This window comes from Paramisgurnus dabryanus, chromosome 21 (genome assembly GCF_030506205.2).
Source record: "Paramisgurnus dabryanus chromosome 21, PD_genome_1.1, whole genome shotgun sequence".
In the NCBI taxonomy this organism is placed as follows: domain Eukaryota; kingdom Metazoa; phylum Chordata; class Actinopteri; order Cypriniformes; family Cobitidae; genus Paramisgurnus; species Paramisgurnus dabryanus.
The window spans coordinates 5913013-5929706 of NC_133357.1; the positions used below are offsets into that span (position 1 = coordinate 5913013).

Consider the following 16694-nt stretch of genomic DNA (forward strand, 5'->3'; position numbering starts at 1 on the left):
ACCACCTAGGTCATGGAGTCCCAAGCGATACCAAAACGTGATGTGAAAACACTGTAGATCATTGATTGGTCTGAGAGAATCATCATCACCAGCGTCATCGCTATAATGTAAAAGATTAGCTTTACCTTCATGCTAGCTTGCTCTGCTAAAAGTTCCCAAACTCCTTTTTAGCTATGAAAAACATCCACAGGTTGAGAATCAGGAACACCATACCAGTTTTTTTCCACACTTGCAGTTTGTGGCGGCACATTCGCATAGCGCACGTCCGCATATATGCTTAAATGCAACCTAAATAAGTCTCAGCGGAGCACGTCAGCCAACGCCATGGGCGTTTGTACAGAAACTGTCATGTGAGACAGAGGTAGTGATAAACGCGATGTGCAAACATCAATTTGTGGTGGTCAATTTAAATTTTGTGTCAGACTGAGAAGTAAATGAATGTATGGGAATATACAACAACGCTCTCACTTGTATGATGTCACAGCAGTAGGCAGCGCAAATATAATGGCACGCCTATAATCCCTCCCACTCCGAAGTGTTACTAAACTCGATGGAAAAGCTAACCAAGCCAAAGTAAGGTGAGCTGACCCGACCTAACCCAAACCAAACTGTGGGGAACTATGCGATGGAAAAGCGCCATTACTGTCTGAGTGCCGACACCTTCAGCATTTTATATAGAAAATGCCAAATTACGAATCACTCAGCTGAAATATTAGCTGACATTCAAAATAAAAAAACATTCATTAGGCAGACCCACCAAAGTAACTCAACAGAGTGCATTGAAAATATGCATGTTATCAGTATTTGTATTTTCTGGAAATCGAACACATGACCTTTATGTTGCTAACACAATGATTTATCTGTCATAGATTTACATTCAAATGAGGTCCAGTGTATATTTGCTTTGTACTTGTGGGATGCAGATTATTAAGTCTTTATTATGTAAATCAGGCATCTGGATCATATTTACCGTGGTAAAACGGGGGTCAGGGTTTGGCTGGTTAGGCCCACTAGTTAAGCTCTCATGGTACCTGCTGTAACACTGCTAACAAAAAGCATATATGTTCCTTTAAAGTAGCCGTGTATTCTTAGGAATTACTGTACATTTTATTTCAAGCAACAAATCAGTCAAAAATAAAAGACAGCTGAGATGATCGGCTGAAAAATGTTTTTACAATTATAACAAAAATATGTATAAACAATTATGATTATTTAATGCATAAATGTCCTCTTACTGTTCTGTATTTTTTCCTAAAATAGTCATTCTCAGGAAAACCTGGATAGCTTGAGAACTTTCAGCTGGGGTCAAAACTTGAGTCTGGATCCACGCCGCCCTGTCTCTGCTCCTTTATACGGACGGTACTGCTACAGCATTCAGACCCTTCCGGCTTCAAGAAACAGACTCGGTCAGTTCAACTCTAGATTGGACCTCGCCAAACTGGCATACGTTCTGCCCAACGGCCAGGACCGGCCTGGTGGTGCTTTAGAGTCCGGTTGTGTATTTATCAGCAAGAACAGTGAAGGATCTGAACATAAAGGAACTGATGGATCCATGGAAAGTATTCCGAAAGAGAGCGAAACTGGAAGTGAGATCATCTCAGAAAGCCACACAACAAGTCAGGATCAGGTAAACTAATAATAACAGAAGTGTAAATCCCATTCAGCTTATCCGATAAAATCCCACTGTTGGGATTGTTTTTATTCTTGTTTATATATCTCAACACCATTGCTGAGTATTTTCCCCAATGATATTACGCAGTGCCCGTAAATAGACCCCAGTTATCAAAAGTAACCAAGGGGACTATTTTCGGGCACTGAGTAAAATCATTGTCATGTTACGGCAGCAAATCATTGTCAGTCATGTTACGGCAGCAAAGTCCTTTATTATTATGCCAGAATGAGAGTTTAGTTCCAAGCCATATTGGCCTAGAAAATCGCAACTTTTAATTTTCCTTCAGTCTAAGTACATGATGTAACTACAGAAGAGTCAAGTTTTAAATCTGAACAATACTGAAACCTTTGGTTATTTTTTAGCGCGATGCTAATAGTCTAACCAGATTCAATGAATTATGCTAAGCTATGCTAAAAGTTGTACCTCCAGACCTGGAGATCAGCTGAATGGATTCCAAAACGGTAAAAATGAAGGGGAGCTGGAAAATGAGCCTATTTTCAAAAAAAGTGGAGTGTCCCTTTAGAGATTAGTGCTGGAAACACGGTGTTCATGTGTTCATTGTGTGAAACCGAACTTAGCAGTTATGTGTCTGAAACTGCCAAATGTAGCATCTGTTTACATATATTTGGGGGTGTGAAAGAGTGGAGGCAGGGACAAATTTGCATATTCATATATGTGGTCCAACTGTGCTATTGAGTAGAAGCAGGAACTAATTTGCATATTCAGAGATTGCATATACTAAGTGAGGCAAGGGTGTAGAGTTACATTCAAGCTGTTTTAAAGCATGAAGAAATTAATGTGACAGGTAAAACTTTTATATTTGTTGTTATGATGCTCAAATAAAGCATAAAGACAGGCCTTAAGTGTACTTGTATATATGCTAACAGTATATAAAGCGGGGAAAATAAGTATTTGACACATCAGCACTTTTATCAAAAAGGGGATTTCTAAGTGGGCTATTGACACAAAATTTCCACAAGATGTAGCCATCAAGCCAAATTTTGAATTCATACAAAGAAATCAGCACATTTAAGTATACAAGTTGAGTCATAATAAATAAAGTGAAATGACACAGGGAATAACAGTTAAAGGAATAGTCTACTCATTTTCAATATTAAACTATGTTATTACCTTAACTAAGAAGAGTTGATACATCCCTCTATCATCTTAGTGCGTGCACGTAAGCGCTGGGGCGCGCTGCGACACTTCGATAGCATTTAGCTTAGCCCCATTTATTCAATGGTACCACTCAGAGATAAAGTTAGAAGTGACCAAACACATCAACGTTTTTCCTATTTAAGACGAGTAGTTATACGAGCAAGTTTGGTGGTACAAAATAAAACGTAGCGCTTTTCTAAGCGGATTTAAAAGAGGAACTATATTGTATGGCGGAACAGCACTTTGGGAGTACTTCGACTCGGCGCAGTAACACTCTCCCTCTCCCATTATGAGAGGGAGAAGGGGAGCGGATTTTACAGGCGAGTTGAAGTACTCCCAAAAGTGCTGTTCCGCCATACAATATAGTTCCTCTTTTAAATCCGCTTAGAAAAGCGCTACGTTTTATTTTGTACCACCAAACTTGCAAACATTTGTGGTATATCCATCCTTTACCTATAGTTTTATTTCTTTTAAAACTGTGGTCAGTTTTTGTGTTTTGTAGTTTTATTTTGTAGATTCAATTACATAATCAATTCCCACATTAATGAAGTACACAACTGTCTTACAGTAGTTCATATACTTTCTTTTAAGACTTAAAGTGCTTTATTAAAAAATGTTTCTAAATCCCTGAAAAAAAAATGAATGGCAAAATACTTGCAGAGCCAAATCTTTTTGTTGAAGCATTTCAAGCGACTTATAGTCTTCTGTTATGTTCTGCCTCTCAGTCTGATCAGGTTCTGCTTGTGAAGAGCTCGAGTCACAGCGGGTCCTGCTCGGAGACGTCTCACAGCAGTTCTGTAGGACATAAACCCGGCTCGTCTCCTCGCTGCTTGACCACACGAGCTTCCATTTCTACCGTCACCACGGACGATTCGACCGCCGCCTCGGCTGTGGACGCTCATCCTCTCATCAGCACCAACCAAACCGCATCCGGACCCAGCACAGAGATGCCGTTCAGAACAATGGAGGGCACTTTGCTGAGAAACGGCGGAGGGATAGCTTTGGCCGGGACTTCTTTTCTGTCCCCCGAAGCTGCTGGGTTAATGGGCATGTATGGGGCAGGCAGACAGAACTATGTGCCACACCTGGTGATGCCCTTACCTGGAGGGGCGGGACTGTATGAGAGGGGGTGGAGCTTGGGAAACGGGAAGCTGGGACAAGCAAACTCTGAAAAGTCAGGGGTTGAATCTCTGACAAACAGAATGGGCGATTTTCTGCAACACCGGCTCGCGCTGGTGACTTTCGACCCCATGCAGCCGCCGTACGACTCGCTACAGACGTACGGACTGGAAGGGTCCGGCTCGCAGGCGACGTCTCTCAGCTCCCTCGAAAGCGAGGGTGAAAAAGACGCGGATGGAGAGAACGACGGCTTGGAGAAATGGGGACCCAAGTTTAAAAAGTTGCTCGATATTTTTAAGGAACGAGAAAAAGAGAAAGAGGCGGATGAAGTTGAAAAAAAGGACAGGGACTTAAAAGATGAATGCCAGTTAGAAAAATCCAAAGAGGCAGAAGGAATTGAAAAGATAAGAGACGGAGGGGAGGCAGATGAGTCTGAGACAGAAAGGAGAAAAGAGGACGAATCGAGCGAATCAAATGAGAAGGAGCAGGCAGAGGAAAAAAGCGCAGATGTAACAAAGGAAATGGGAATAAGACAGTAAAGGACCAGAAATGTCGTAGGCATTCAAAAGCAATAAGTGCTGACAGGACCCGATGAGCACAATATGGACTAGAGGTTTTTATATGGACCTGCCAAAAACTGTACATCAGTGTTTTAGGGAACCAAACAGACTTATATAAGTCACTTTCTCTGTTTTACACGCATTTATTTGATGTTCAACCACACAGTTTTCCTTTGTAAATTATTGGCACAAGAACCGGTGATGGATCTGTCTGCTTGTGTTGGGGACAGGCTGTTTTCTGAACAAATTTAAAGTCAAGGGCGATCATGACAGGTTTGACTCATGACTATACATTAATATTCTTATTATATGGCTACTTACCAAATAAATAAATAAATTAATGGACATTACATTTTGATCTGATTTTAAAAGAACTGATTTTATGAGAGACTGTAGAGACATGCAAGAGACATTGATACTTCTCATGTGAATCGGTTTGGTTGTCAGCGACAATGGTCGAATTTACAGACTAAAAGACGTATATGTGACCCTGGACCACAAAACAAAACAGTAGCACTGGTATATTTGTAGCAATAGCCAATACATTGTATGTGTCAAAATATTCTAGATTTTCTAATAGTTGCATCTCAGCCGATATTGTCCTATCCTAACAAACCATACATTAATTGAAAGCTCATTAATTCAACTTTTAGACGAAGTATAAATCTAAAAAAAATGTATTCTTCTGACTGGTATTGTGGTCCAGGGTCACAAACGGCCACAGAATGATGTATAATTGAGTAATTCAGACAGCTGTGTAATAAGGCCAGAAACATATAGTTCATGAAAGTTTGCAAATGCAAGATTCTCAGCAAAGACATTCCATTGTGTAAACTTAAAGGATTAGTCCATTTTCTTCCAGATAATTTACTCACCACCATGTCATCCAAAATGTTGATGTCTTTCTTTGTTCAGTCGAGAAGAAATTATGTTTTTTGAGAAAAACATTCTAGGATTTTTCTCATTTAAATGGACTTTAATGGACCCCAACACTTACAAGTTTAATGCAGTTTAAAATTGCAGTTTCAAATGACTCTAAATGATCTTAAACGAGGCATAAGGGTCTTATCTAGCGAAACAATTGTCATTTTTGGTGAGAAAAAAAATGCACTTTTAAACCACAACTTCTCATCTTCCTCCGGTCCTGTGACTTAAAATGAGAAGAATTCTGGATTTTTTTTCCTTAAAAAAACATAATTTCTTCTTGACTGAACAAAGAAAGACATCAAAATTTTGGATGTCATGGTGGTGAGTAAATTATCTGGATTTTTTTTTTAAGAAAATTGACTAATCCTTTAACATTATCTTGTGTTACTGTTGTGGTAACAAACCTCAGTACTCAAAGATGTTGAAAGGGTTAACTTAAAATGTTGGTGTCTGATTGTTCACGAACAAAATCAAGTTTGTACAGTACTGTGCAAAAGTTGTAGGCCACCGTTAGTTTTGTTGTATTAAAATTAGTTTAAAGGACACCTATTAAGCAGAATGTTTGGACATAAATGTGTGTTGGCAGTGTGTGAACACAACCACCCTACAATGAAAAAATCCACTCACTCATTTTTTAAATCCCCATTAAACCAAAGCACTCTCATTAGATTCTCTTGTTATTGTGATGTCACACTGATAAAGCTCCGCCCACGGCCACTGACTGACAGTCCTGCATTCCCATAGTTTCCACCCTCAGCGAGTTGTACGCTATTAGCCATATCTCAATTGTGAGATGCTATTTTCCCAGACTGAGTTCACAGAAATCAGATCTATTTAACTCAAAGCGCTTCCTTTGGTAAAGGAGTGAGTAGCAGTAGCTCATTTGCATTTAAAGGTACAGACTTGCTCCCACTCAAATTGAGGCATTTTGGACTTAATAAATTATCTTTTGTAGCTAAAACTTCACAGACACATTTTGGACACACCTGAGATTCATATTGCATCTTGTAAAAATGGGCATAATAGGTGCCCTTTATATTGCCATCCATATACCTGTGTATTTCTGGGCCTCTTTACTAAGATACAAGCAAAAATACAGGACATATGTACACAAAATGTAAAGAAAAACAATTGTACCATGCAAAACTGCATAGTACAAATTTCCTGTATATGTCTGGTTGTATGAGACTGAGAAACGCTGATATATGATGATGGTGGTCTATACTTTTGCACAGTACTGTACATGCGGTGAGTTCCATTAGGGCCTGAATGAAATGGATTTTGTTTTGTTGCACATGTGACACTTGAGTATAAGGGCACATATACGAGTTTACAATCCATCAGAGAACGCTGCAAAACTGTTGACTTCAGTGTCGGTGGGCGTCACAAGATAATAAAGGAAAAGCACAAGGGTTTACAATAGTGACATTTCATTTTGCAGCCAAAGATTGAGAGTTTCAGAGAACGAGTCCAGTTTTGCTTTTAAGAGCCTTGTGCATTATCCATCAAACACCTGTCACAGCTCTCTAGTGCTTAGAGACCCTAACATGTGTAGTGTGCGTGTACCACACTATTGCAAAAATTGTCAAAATATGTATACCAGCTGTCACTGGACCAGCACCCTTTACAAAGCTCCTATGTAGGTACAGATATGTATACATTTGGTACCAATATGTACCTTTGAGGTAGGAAGGGTGCTGCCCCAGTGATAGCTGGGGTACATATTTTGACCATTTTGTCTGACAGTGCATGTCACCGACTAAAGGCACACTTTTATTTTTAAAAAAAATTGTTTTTGGCTTCTTTATGAAATGTATGTGGGGGTTGACCGGATCTGATTCTGATATGTTTGATTTGGTTTGTTCCGGTTGGCACCACACACATTAATGTCCCGTGTTACAGATGCGTCTCTCTCAACAGTCTCCCGTTACACTTAAGTGAATAATTCACGCTGGCACTTCAAGCCAAAGTTATGAAACATGTCATTTCTAAAATATTGATTTCAGCCCTGCGAGCTGCATTGTTTGAAAAATAGGTCTCATGAAATATGTACAGCCACTGACACATTCATATTGATGCTTGTGTATTAATAAGGAAACTCTTTCACAAAGAAGTTAAAAATGCCTCAAAATATGGACTGGTTGTTTTTTTTACTAGGTCACAGTAACCACAGACGGAAATGCCAAAAACAATCGTGTGCATGGCTTACTTCGATTTATTTGTTTTAGTCCAGATTACTTTACAACTTTTCACACCTGCAAGAACTTATTTAACACTTTCTCTTTATATGGAAGACCTGAGCCTATGCAACCGAAATTGTGAGACAATGAACCTTTGAAGTGAATGTGATATTGTTTCTGATAGTTTATCTCTCTGTATTGTGTATGTTTTCATGTACATATGTAAATATTACAGATGTTCTAAGCTTTTTAGACACAAAAAGTCGATTTGTCTGTAAATGCTCTTTCGGGAGGCAGATTCTGAATTTCCAACATGTATGATCTCATAAACTGGCATCTGATGTTCAATAAATGGTACAGTGAACTTTCACAAACTTTAGCATTTGGGTCTTTAAACTCTTCTGAAAAAGAAGTTAATGTTCACTCATGTATGCAGTTTTAGGAGGTCTATAAGGCTGTCATGATATCAGACATTCACTACACCATTATTATGTTTTCAAATACATATACACACATATATATATATATATGTTTTCAAATACATATACACATATATATATATATATATATATATATATATATATATATATATATATATATAGTAGTGAATGTCTGATATCATGACATATATATATATTGAGCGTGGCATGGTGGTTGCTGCAACTTTGACTGAAATAACCACTCATTACAAACGAGGTATGCAGCAAAGCATTTGTGAAGCCACAACACGCACAACCTTTAGGCGGATGGGCTACAACAGCAGAAGACCCCACTATTGACCCCATGCATTATTGTTAACAACCATGTTGAAGCAACCCAGCAGTTGGGTTAAAACAACCCATTATTTGGGTCACTTTAACCCAGAAATGTCCTATAGTTACCCAGCCCGGGGTTAAAAACAACCCAATATTTTTTAGAGTACACTATTAAGAATACACTGTAAAAAGTTAAAAGTTTGATCAACTTTATCAAAATTACTTCAATTGATAACTATGTTTTTCAAGTACTAAGTTTTTTCAACTTAAAATTTTCACTTAAAGATATACATTGAAAAAAACTTAAATTTTTATGTTGATCCAACCAATTGGTAAAATGTCAAATAGTGAAAAATGTAATGTGAAAAAACTGGAAACACCTGAAAAATGTACGCTTTTTCTTTTTTTTTAAGGTTTACTAATTGAAGTAATTTAAGTTAACACAACTTTCACTTTTTATAGTGTATCTTTAATAATCTGTCAGTTTCCATGTGAATCAAAGTTATTCCGGAGAAACTAAACTGTATATTTGATGATGGGAGTCACGTTGACGCAAGAAACGTTTGAAATAAAATTGTAATTCTTTGTTGCACACTATCGCATCATGCATGCAAAGCAAATAAACCCTGCCACTTCAGTAAAATATGAGAGGCATAACATAAATATCTGCAAATCACATAGAAAAGAGGTCTGAAAGCTACAAGGACACTGTCTTATACAGCACAAATAACAGACATTTTTGTATAATAAGTGCATATTTTGCTTTTCATCCCCCTAGAACACATTGTCTGAAACATGCACTGAATTATAAGTATAGTTGTTATGGTAATAAACTGATGGATGTTAGTCAACATGATTTTCAGGGTTTATCAACGTAAACAAAATACTAAATAATTTGCAATTTGTTGATCTTTTAAAGTCAAAGTAATTGCATTCAGGAATGTTTTAATGACGGTAACATCCATCTTTTCCTCTCTTAAACATAAAGGCGCTTCACGTGCCATAGAACAGTGGTTTTCAAACTGGGGTCCAGGGGGTCCCCAGTTCCCTTTCGAGGGAACTTCACACTGTGTCAGAGAGCTGGCGCTATGGGGAACGTATGTATATCAAATTCGACCAATGGTTGGGCGTGCCGTGATAGGCGGAAGCCAGAGAGCATAAATAGGATGAAAAGGAATGCCTACTTTCTGGTATATGCCAAAGCTGGTGTACAGATTTGTTGAAAGTATGGCAAGGGAGACGCAGCGTCTCTTTCCCTTCTTGGGGAACAAGGGTAACATACGTAACCAGAGACGTAGTGAAAAAGGTTCTTCAGATCTATAAAATGTATATAAGAAATATTTATTTGACTAAATGGTTCTTTAAGGAACCAAAAACTATTATTCTAATCTATGGCAATCGCTGTAAAGTACCTTTTAAGCATCTTTAGATATAAAAAGCATCACAATTTAGAGCATCATATTTCTGTAGCTTCTACAGTTTAAATGTTTCGAGAAAATTAACATCTATTAAAAATTCCTATTTCAGTCAAACCCATTAATACGCATAATAGCTTATATTAAACATGATATTAGTTATTATAAAGGTTATCATGCGTTAAGCCTGTTATTTATACTCAACGGATCATTAAAACCTCTAAATATATCTTGTTGGCTTCGGTCTGTAATTATAATTCACTGTAGCGATGTATAAAGCTGGCATTAATAATTAACATCATTTTTAGACCCACCAACACACCACTGGCACAACACAAACTTCCAAACGCTATATAATTTCATGATGGATTTATATGACATAAACGCTTTGAGATTTTGTCAAGTAGGGTTAATTTTCTGACTAAACATTGTTGCCAGTGGAATAAACTTTCTATATTAGTATTAGGTTTAGGTGTAAATTATGATTATGGTTCAGGTTAGAAATATGTGTCTTTAAAGGAAACATTTATCTACACTGCACAGCTTTGGCTCTAAAGAGTTTATTTTACTACCTCAGGGTACATATTGGCACCGAATGTATACAAATCTGATCCTATTGGTACATATTAGGATCTTTTTAAAGGGTGCTGCCCCATTGACGCCTTGGGGAATATATTTTACCTTTTTTTCTAAATGTGTAGAAATACGTCTTACTTAGCAAAAGCATAGGCTTGCGTTGTTCAATTCATTGCATATTAGAGATGTTCATCTTAATGCATTAGTTTAGTAAAATGAATGCATCAAATTGAATAGCTGTGCATTCCTTGAATTACAATGAATGGAGGTCTCTGTTGAGATGCTTCTTATAGAAAAAAAATGTGCATTACATTGCATTTAAAAAAAAATGATAAAAAGATTCCTAAATGATTGACCCATATGCATTTAATTGTACTTTTACATCATTAGAAAATAGAGAGGAACAGAAGAAAGAAATGTATTGTGCTGTAGGCTTCAGGCCTCAGGACGAGAGATCTGGATCAAGTGCATCTTTCTGTCTATTGAACCGCAAGAGATGCTGCACTTTCGGCTTTTATCTTAACAGGTCGCCCGCACGACACCGAATCACTTATTCAGAAGAGAGTCGAGACCCGGCGGGCAAAAGCACACCATTAATAGTCAAGAGGAGAAAACGCCATTAAATTAGGAGAGCAGAGAGATTCCAGACCTTCAGCAACGTGAACCCTCCACCCTTAATAATTCAGGAAACACACAAACCTCCACAGAGCGATAAAAAGTTTTTAAACTTTTAAACAACTATACCTCAAAGACAGTATTACCTGCAACATGCACTTCAGGTCTTAAACATTTATACCGCTCACACGCACCGCCTGAAGGTTGAACGCGATTGGCTGCTCTCTGTGGTCCAATCCCTTTATTATTGCTAGCTAGCTCATATTATAAATGGGCTTTGCTTATGAGAACTGTGAGATATGAAAATTCTGGACCCTGTTGACATCCGCTCTGTGATGATGTCCTGTGGCTGTATGTGTACTAGCAGGAGCAATGATACCTTCATTTCTCACAGTACCTCATGATGACCACTGGTTAAAAAATAAACAGCAATAATTACAAACTTCCCTTTTCAGAAAAATGTTGCTAACTTTGTTTAACATTTCATCTTGCAAAATAAATGCAATAAATACAGTTCTAAATAAGGATTTAAAACACTATCTGGTTCCTTGACAAGAGGTATGTTTATGTTAAACCATCTCAGAGATATACAAGAAATACAAGAAAGTTGATAAGTCATCTGGTGAAGTCATCCAGTATTTTCAACACTGCAGAGAAACCATGTGACCACAAAACACATCATCTGAAATTTGAATAAATAAGCTTTCCATGAATGTATAGTTTGTAATGATAGAATATATTTGCAAAAAGTAAAAATATTGGGAAAATCTCCTTTAAAGTTTTCCAAATAAAAGCACCAAATATTACTAACAATAAATACATTTTGATATTTTTACAGTAGGAAATTGGCAAAATATTTTTATGGAAAAAAAATAATTCAATAATTTTGACCCATGCAATATATTTTTGTCTATAGCTACAAATTGTGACACATGACCAGGGTTACATATCAGTATCACAATGTCATTTCTCCCAGTATCATGCAGCCCTAACATTTATGCACCGTAAGATGTGCAATATAACCAATTTGAACCACTTTTATAATATGGTCAAAATGCATTTTGTAATTTTGAAGTAAACTACAATCATTTTACGAAAGATTTAAGATTGCAAATCAAACTCTCTTTATATTCACAAAACGTTTTTCCTTTAAAATATTCTTAGAAATTAAAGTGCTGTTCACATTATAAAGACAACAATAACTATAAAAAATATTGTTTAAAAAAATAATTATTCTAAAGAGAATAGCAGAGTTCACCCCACAATCATTAACGATAAATATACAATGAACGATATCGTTGGTATCACATTTCTTTTCAAAAGGTAAGATATTAGATACAAAAACTAGATTTAATGTTTAGAAAGTATCTCGCAGAGGACATCTGCTGGTTATAGCAGCTGTAATTGCAACTAATTTATAAATTTAATGACATGACTAGGGCTGGGCAAAAAAATCGATTTTCGATTAATCGTTTTTTAAAACCTGGTCGATTCAGAATCGATTCTCAAAGAGCAGAATCGATTTTTTTTTCTTTCATATTTATTTCTGCAAACATTGAACGAAAGATTAACGTTAATCGAATTACTAGTCTTCTTCACTAGATGTCACCCTCTTTTGTGCCTTGTGCAATGTTATCTAGGAGAGAGAGGCGAACCTGTCATTCATTCATTCAGTGCTTAAAATGGCAGTTTCAGGTGCTTCATCGATTTTATTAATTACCCACTTGTAACCTGCTGTTCACTGTTCTTTTTATTAATATAGTATTTGTAATAAATGTATATTCATCGAGTTGAATTGAGAATTGAGTATAAAAACCGCCCCAAGAACCGGAATCGAAAATTGAATCGAGAATCGAATCGATATCGAATCGATCTGGAAAATCTGAATCGATACCCAGCCCTAGACATGACAATTACAAACGTTTTTGCAATTGGGAATATGTAATTTAATATGCAATATAATATGCAATATTAGTTAAAGCCATTGATTTGATTTGCATGAGTATTGCGCCTCGTGACAGAATATAGCATAAAGTTATTGTTATTGTCCGGTGGTGTGGACGCTAATATAGTTAACGTTAAAGTTAATTTTACAATGTGAACAGCCCTTAATTCTTTATATCATAATATTTTATAAAATTCAAATACATTAACATTACGACACACTGACTATGTAACACTCACAACTGTAAAACCGAATAAAAACGAGCAGGATTTAATGTTTACTACAATAAATATATAATCTTTTTCAGCAGCTGTATCTCCAGAAGCACAGATGGACGTCACTGCTTTCTCTTGAATTTTTCAAGTTCATCGTTGACTAATTTACATGTGATGGCGTTACGAACCAACGCACAATGAACACCTGAAAGCACAGGAAATGGTCAGTGATTGATCGAACCAAACTACCAGCCTTTAACTTTCACAGAAATACAATGGAGCAGGGGGGCATTTCCCAAAATGTATCTTTTTCTCTTATTTACGAGATAACTCGTCAATGGCGGGGAAAGTTAACTGTTGTTGAACCAACGTGGTGCGATAAAGTTAAGCAGTGAGAGAAAACGCACCACAGATTAAGACGTCTGGTACGGCCGTAATGAAGCAGAATAAGCAGAGACTCACCCAGACGTCCGACCTCCACAATGTTCCTTTCTTCATCATCAAAAAACATCATGTCAGAAAACTGGACCCCACTGTCAGATTTAAGTCTGGAGACAAAACACAGCCATCAGATTCAGACATTACAGATATTTCAGATGTGAGTCAGTCATATACAGTTAGATATTACAGCATGCTTTTTGGTAAACACATTTTAAAGCAAGATCAATATATACAGGTATGAGAAGCAGAACTGTTTACAATAATTTTTTATTTTAATATTTACAAGTCTTAGATAAAGTTTTCTCTGTCCTGTTGTGATCATTTTGGTTCTCTTTTAGGCAAATAAACTAATACTTGAATTACCATAAAAGTGGTCCAAAACTGTGTGCAGAATGGATTGACATTTGAGATGCTAATATTTTCCAATCTTTAATTCCTTCACCTTTTAAAGTGAGTGACCTTTGACCCGGGGTAAATCTCCTTGAAGGAAATGTATTGGTTAAGCTTATAAAGCGACAGCAGCTGATTGGCTCCCTCCGTTTCGCTGGTCCTTTGAGGAACACAGAGGGCATGGAATATCACATCATTGCATGATTGACACACAGACAGAATTAAGATTAAGCTGGTTATAGCTGTTTTTTTTAGTAGGTACTAGATAGTATATCAATGTAAGCCAAATGTTAATTAGTATAGATTCTCAATTGGTTTTGCTTCAGGACCCAGATTATAAACATCAATTTACCAAAATCTTACAAAACAAAAATGTCCCTAAATATTATATTATATTGACAAAATCTGAATTGGCAAAACATTATGATAATGATTAACATGATATGAATAGGACAACAGATAATTATTTAGTATGATTTTTAATTTAATATTAATTTTTAAATTAATTTTAATGATTTAATGATATGCATCTGGAAGAGTCTTTCTCTGATGTCCACGATTAAAACACTATGGGGCGGTTTCACAGACAGTGATTAGACTAGTCCTAGACTAAAGAAAATGTAAGAGCTGTCCAAACTGAAAACAACTTGCACTGACATATCTTAAAATACATTCAGTGCCCTTTGTTTTGCCTCAAAATGCACACAAGTAATGTTTTTAGTAAGACATGTTTGTTTAAACCTGTTATATTTCCTAAGGACTAGTCCTGGCTTAAACTAATCCCTGTCCGGGAAACCACCCCTGTGACTCATATATTTGGGTAGTGACCTGAAATCTTACCGTGATGCGATGCCAATCTTGAATCCTTGGCTATGGAGTGAGCTCAGGATCTTTTCAGTATCGCGGTAAAGAGAAACTTTAGCAAATCTTGAGTCTCTCACAGTGCCACTAGAGAAAAACCAAGAGACCGATGAACATAAGACAGCAGAGAAGATAACATAACAGAGCTGAATCACACTTTACATAACAAGAAATAAATACACCCTATTCATACTGTAAGTTACCTGTCATCTATGTGGAATGGAGGACAAACATGAGTGTCCACCCAAAACGGCCATAGGGTGTAATCTGATAAAAAATACAAAAAAAACATTGAAGCATATAAACATTTGTATGATGAAAAACATTTTCGTGTGTCTAAACCTTTAGCTGACAGACTGAAAGTTTATTGTAAACATTACGTTTTAATTCAATGTATTTACAGCACTGTTTACATTGATTTTAAACAGCCATGCTAAAAAACAACTTAAACATAGAGGGTTTGATCATTTTTATCTGGTCTTGCTGGCTGAACATCAGCAAACACAAGACTACCAGGATAGTTTTGAGAATAACAGCTTACAAACCCGCGATTTAATAGGTCAAAGGCTAAAAGAAATAGAAAATTTCACCAGACAAAATATAAAAGAAATGAAAACTTACCAAGGTCAAAAACTATTAACTTAGGTTTCGCCATCTCTGATCAGCAAGTCAAGTTCACGTGCGTTTAACAAGTATGCAGAACATTACATTACCGGGAATACAGCCGGCACCCGTACAGCGACACTTCCGCAATAGCATCGTCATGACTGTAAATGTCGTTTGATTTAGCGAGGAAGATTTAAAGGGTGTCACAGACATTAAGTTCCTTTTCAAAACTTTTGACAGTATGACAAAACCTTTAAATTCAAAAGCTCAAAAAAAAAAACATTTAATATAATTAATTCTGTAGTAAAGTATATGATTGTATTGTATGTTTTGTAAATTGTGATGTCCGTCTAACCCCTGTTGTCGTAAAATTGTTAATAAAAAAAAATAATTAAATGGGATATAGATGTCAATTGTAGCCTTTGCGATTCTTCTAAAGAGACAAATATTCATTTGTTTTGGTATTGCAGTGTGGTTGCAGTTTTTTTGCAACATATACTTGACTTGATTGTTGAAAATATTGACAAAAATTGTTTTACAATGGAAATATATATTATTAGGTCTGTTTGTAAATCAGAAGGGCAAACAAATTCACACATACTTGATTCATTTTAATGGCTAATTTCCACATACCTTAATGTAAATTCTCTTTATAGTGTTTATAGAAGAAATAATGCACTAAAAAACAGAAAGCTTTTCTATTTTCATCTTTTTCTATTTGCTCCCCCCAGCAACAATGTATTTATTTATTTGTACTGTATACACTGCTGTAGTATTTATATTCATGGCAATTGTTCAATAAAAAAGTATAAGGCGAGTAAATGTGACTAAAAATTTCAAAATCAATCATAACGCCGTGTTGTGAATGTGTAAGAGTCAATGCTAAATACATTTTTCGGTTTTTATGTCATATTTTAATAATATTATTTTCATTACGGAAATAAACCATAAATATTTTATAGTAAAAGTGTAGTAACTATGTTTTTTTTTTGCCGTTTGGATTACAATTTGGTAAAAGTAATCAAACATAAACTGATAAAACATTTGTAAAACTATTTAAAGTATATATTTATGTTGGTATGTGTATAGTTAGATTTAGTTTCACATTAAAGTAGATTTAGTTTTACAGCACTTTTAGGGGCGGTGTTCCAGAAAGGGTTTATCCTAGTCCCAAACTAAATGCATGCTTGAGCTGTTTTAATTTCAAAACAGCTTGCCCCGACATATTAACATATATCAGCACCATTGTTTTGTCTTAA

The 16694-nt window shown here is 36.2% G+C and overlaps 2 protein-coding genes across 2 annotated transcripts in view; one reads left to right on the plus strand and one right to left on the minus strand.

The window, feature by feature from the left end:
• cdh24a (cadherin 24, type 2a) overlaps positions 1 to 4976 on the plus strand; it is an 88270-nt gene extending 83294 nt beyond the window's left edge. The window contains exons 13-14 of the mRNA XM_065269038.1: positions 1261 to 1627; positions 3556 to 4976. Coding sequence (XP_065125110.1) covers positions 1261 to 1627; positions 3556 to 4488 — 1300 coding nt within the window. The 3' untranslated portion in view covers positions 4489 to 4976. The remainder of the gene's footprint in view (positions 1 to 1260; positions 1628 to 3555) is intronic.
• An 8078-nt stretch (positions 4977 to 13054) lies between these two features.
• On the minus strand, positions 13055 to 15579 carry mdp1 (magnesium dependent phosphatase 1). Its single transcript, XM_065269092.1, has 6 exons — positions 15451 to 15579; positions 15033 to 15096; positions 14809 to 14916; positions 14021 to 14128; positions 13600 to 13685; positions 13055 to 13342 (listed from the first exon to the last, which is right to left on the minus strand). The coding sequence occupies exons 1-6, from the start codon at positions 15482 to 15484 to the stop codon at positions 13260 to 13262; spliced, it is 483 nt and encodes a 160-aa protein (XP_065125164.1). The 5' UTR covers positions 15485 to 15579; the 3' UTR covers positions 13055 to 13259.
• Between the last annotated feature and the right edge of the window lie 1115 nt (positions 15580 to 16694).

What these genes read in the sequence shown, in the direction of transcription:
- mdp1 (XM_065269092.1), bottom strand. Translation starts at nt 15,484, where the DNA reads ATGGCGAAACCTAAGTTAATAGTTTTTGACCTTG. An exon ending in CCATTCCACATAGATGACAG is followed by an intron (nt 14,917 to 15,032) that starts GTAACTTACAGT and finishes GTTTTTCTCTAG; the next exon opens with TGGCACTGTGAGAGACTCAA. An exon ending in AAGGTCACTCACTTTAAAAG is followed by an intron (nt 13,686 to 14,020) that starts GTGAAGGAATTA and finishes TTTTGTCTCCAG; the next exon opens with ACTTAAATCTGACAGTGGGG.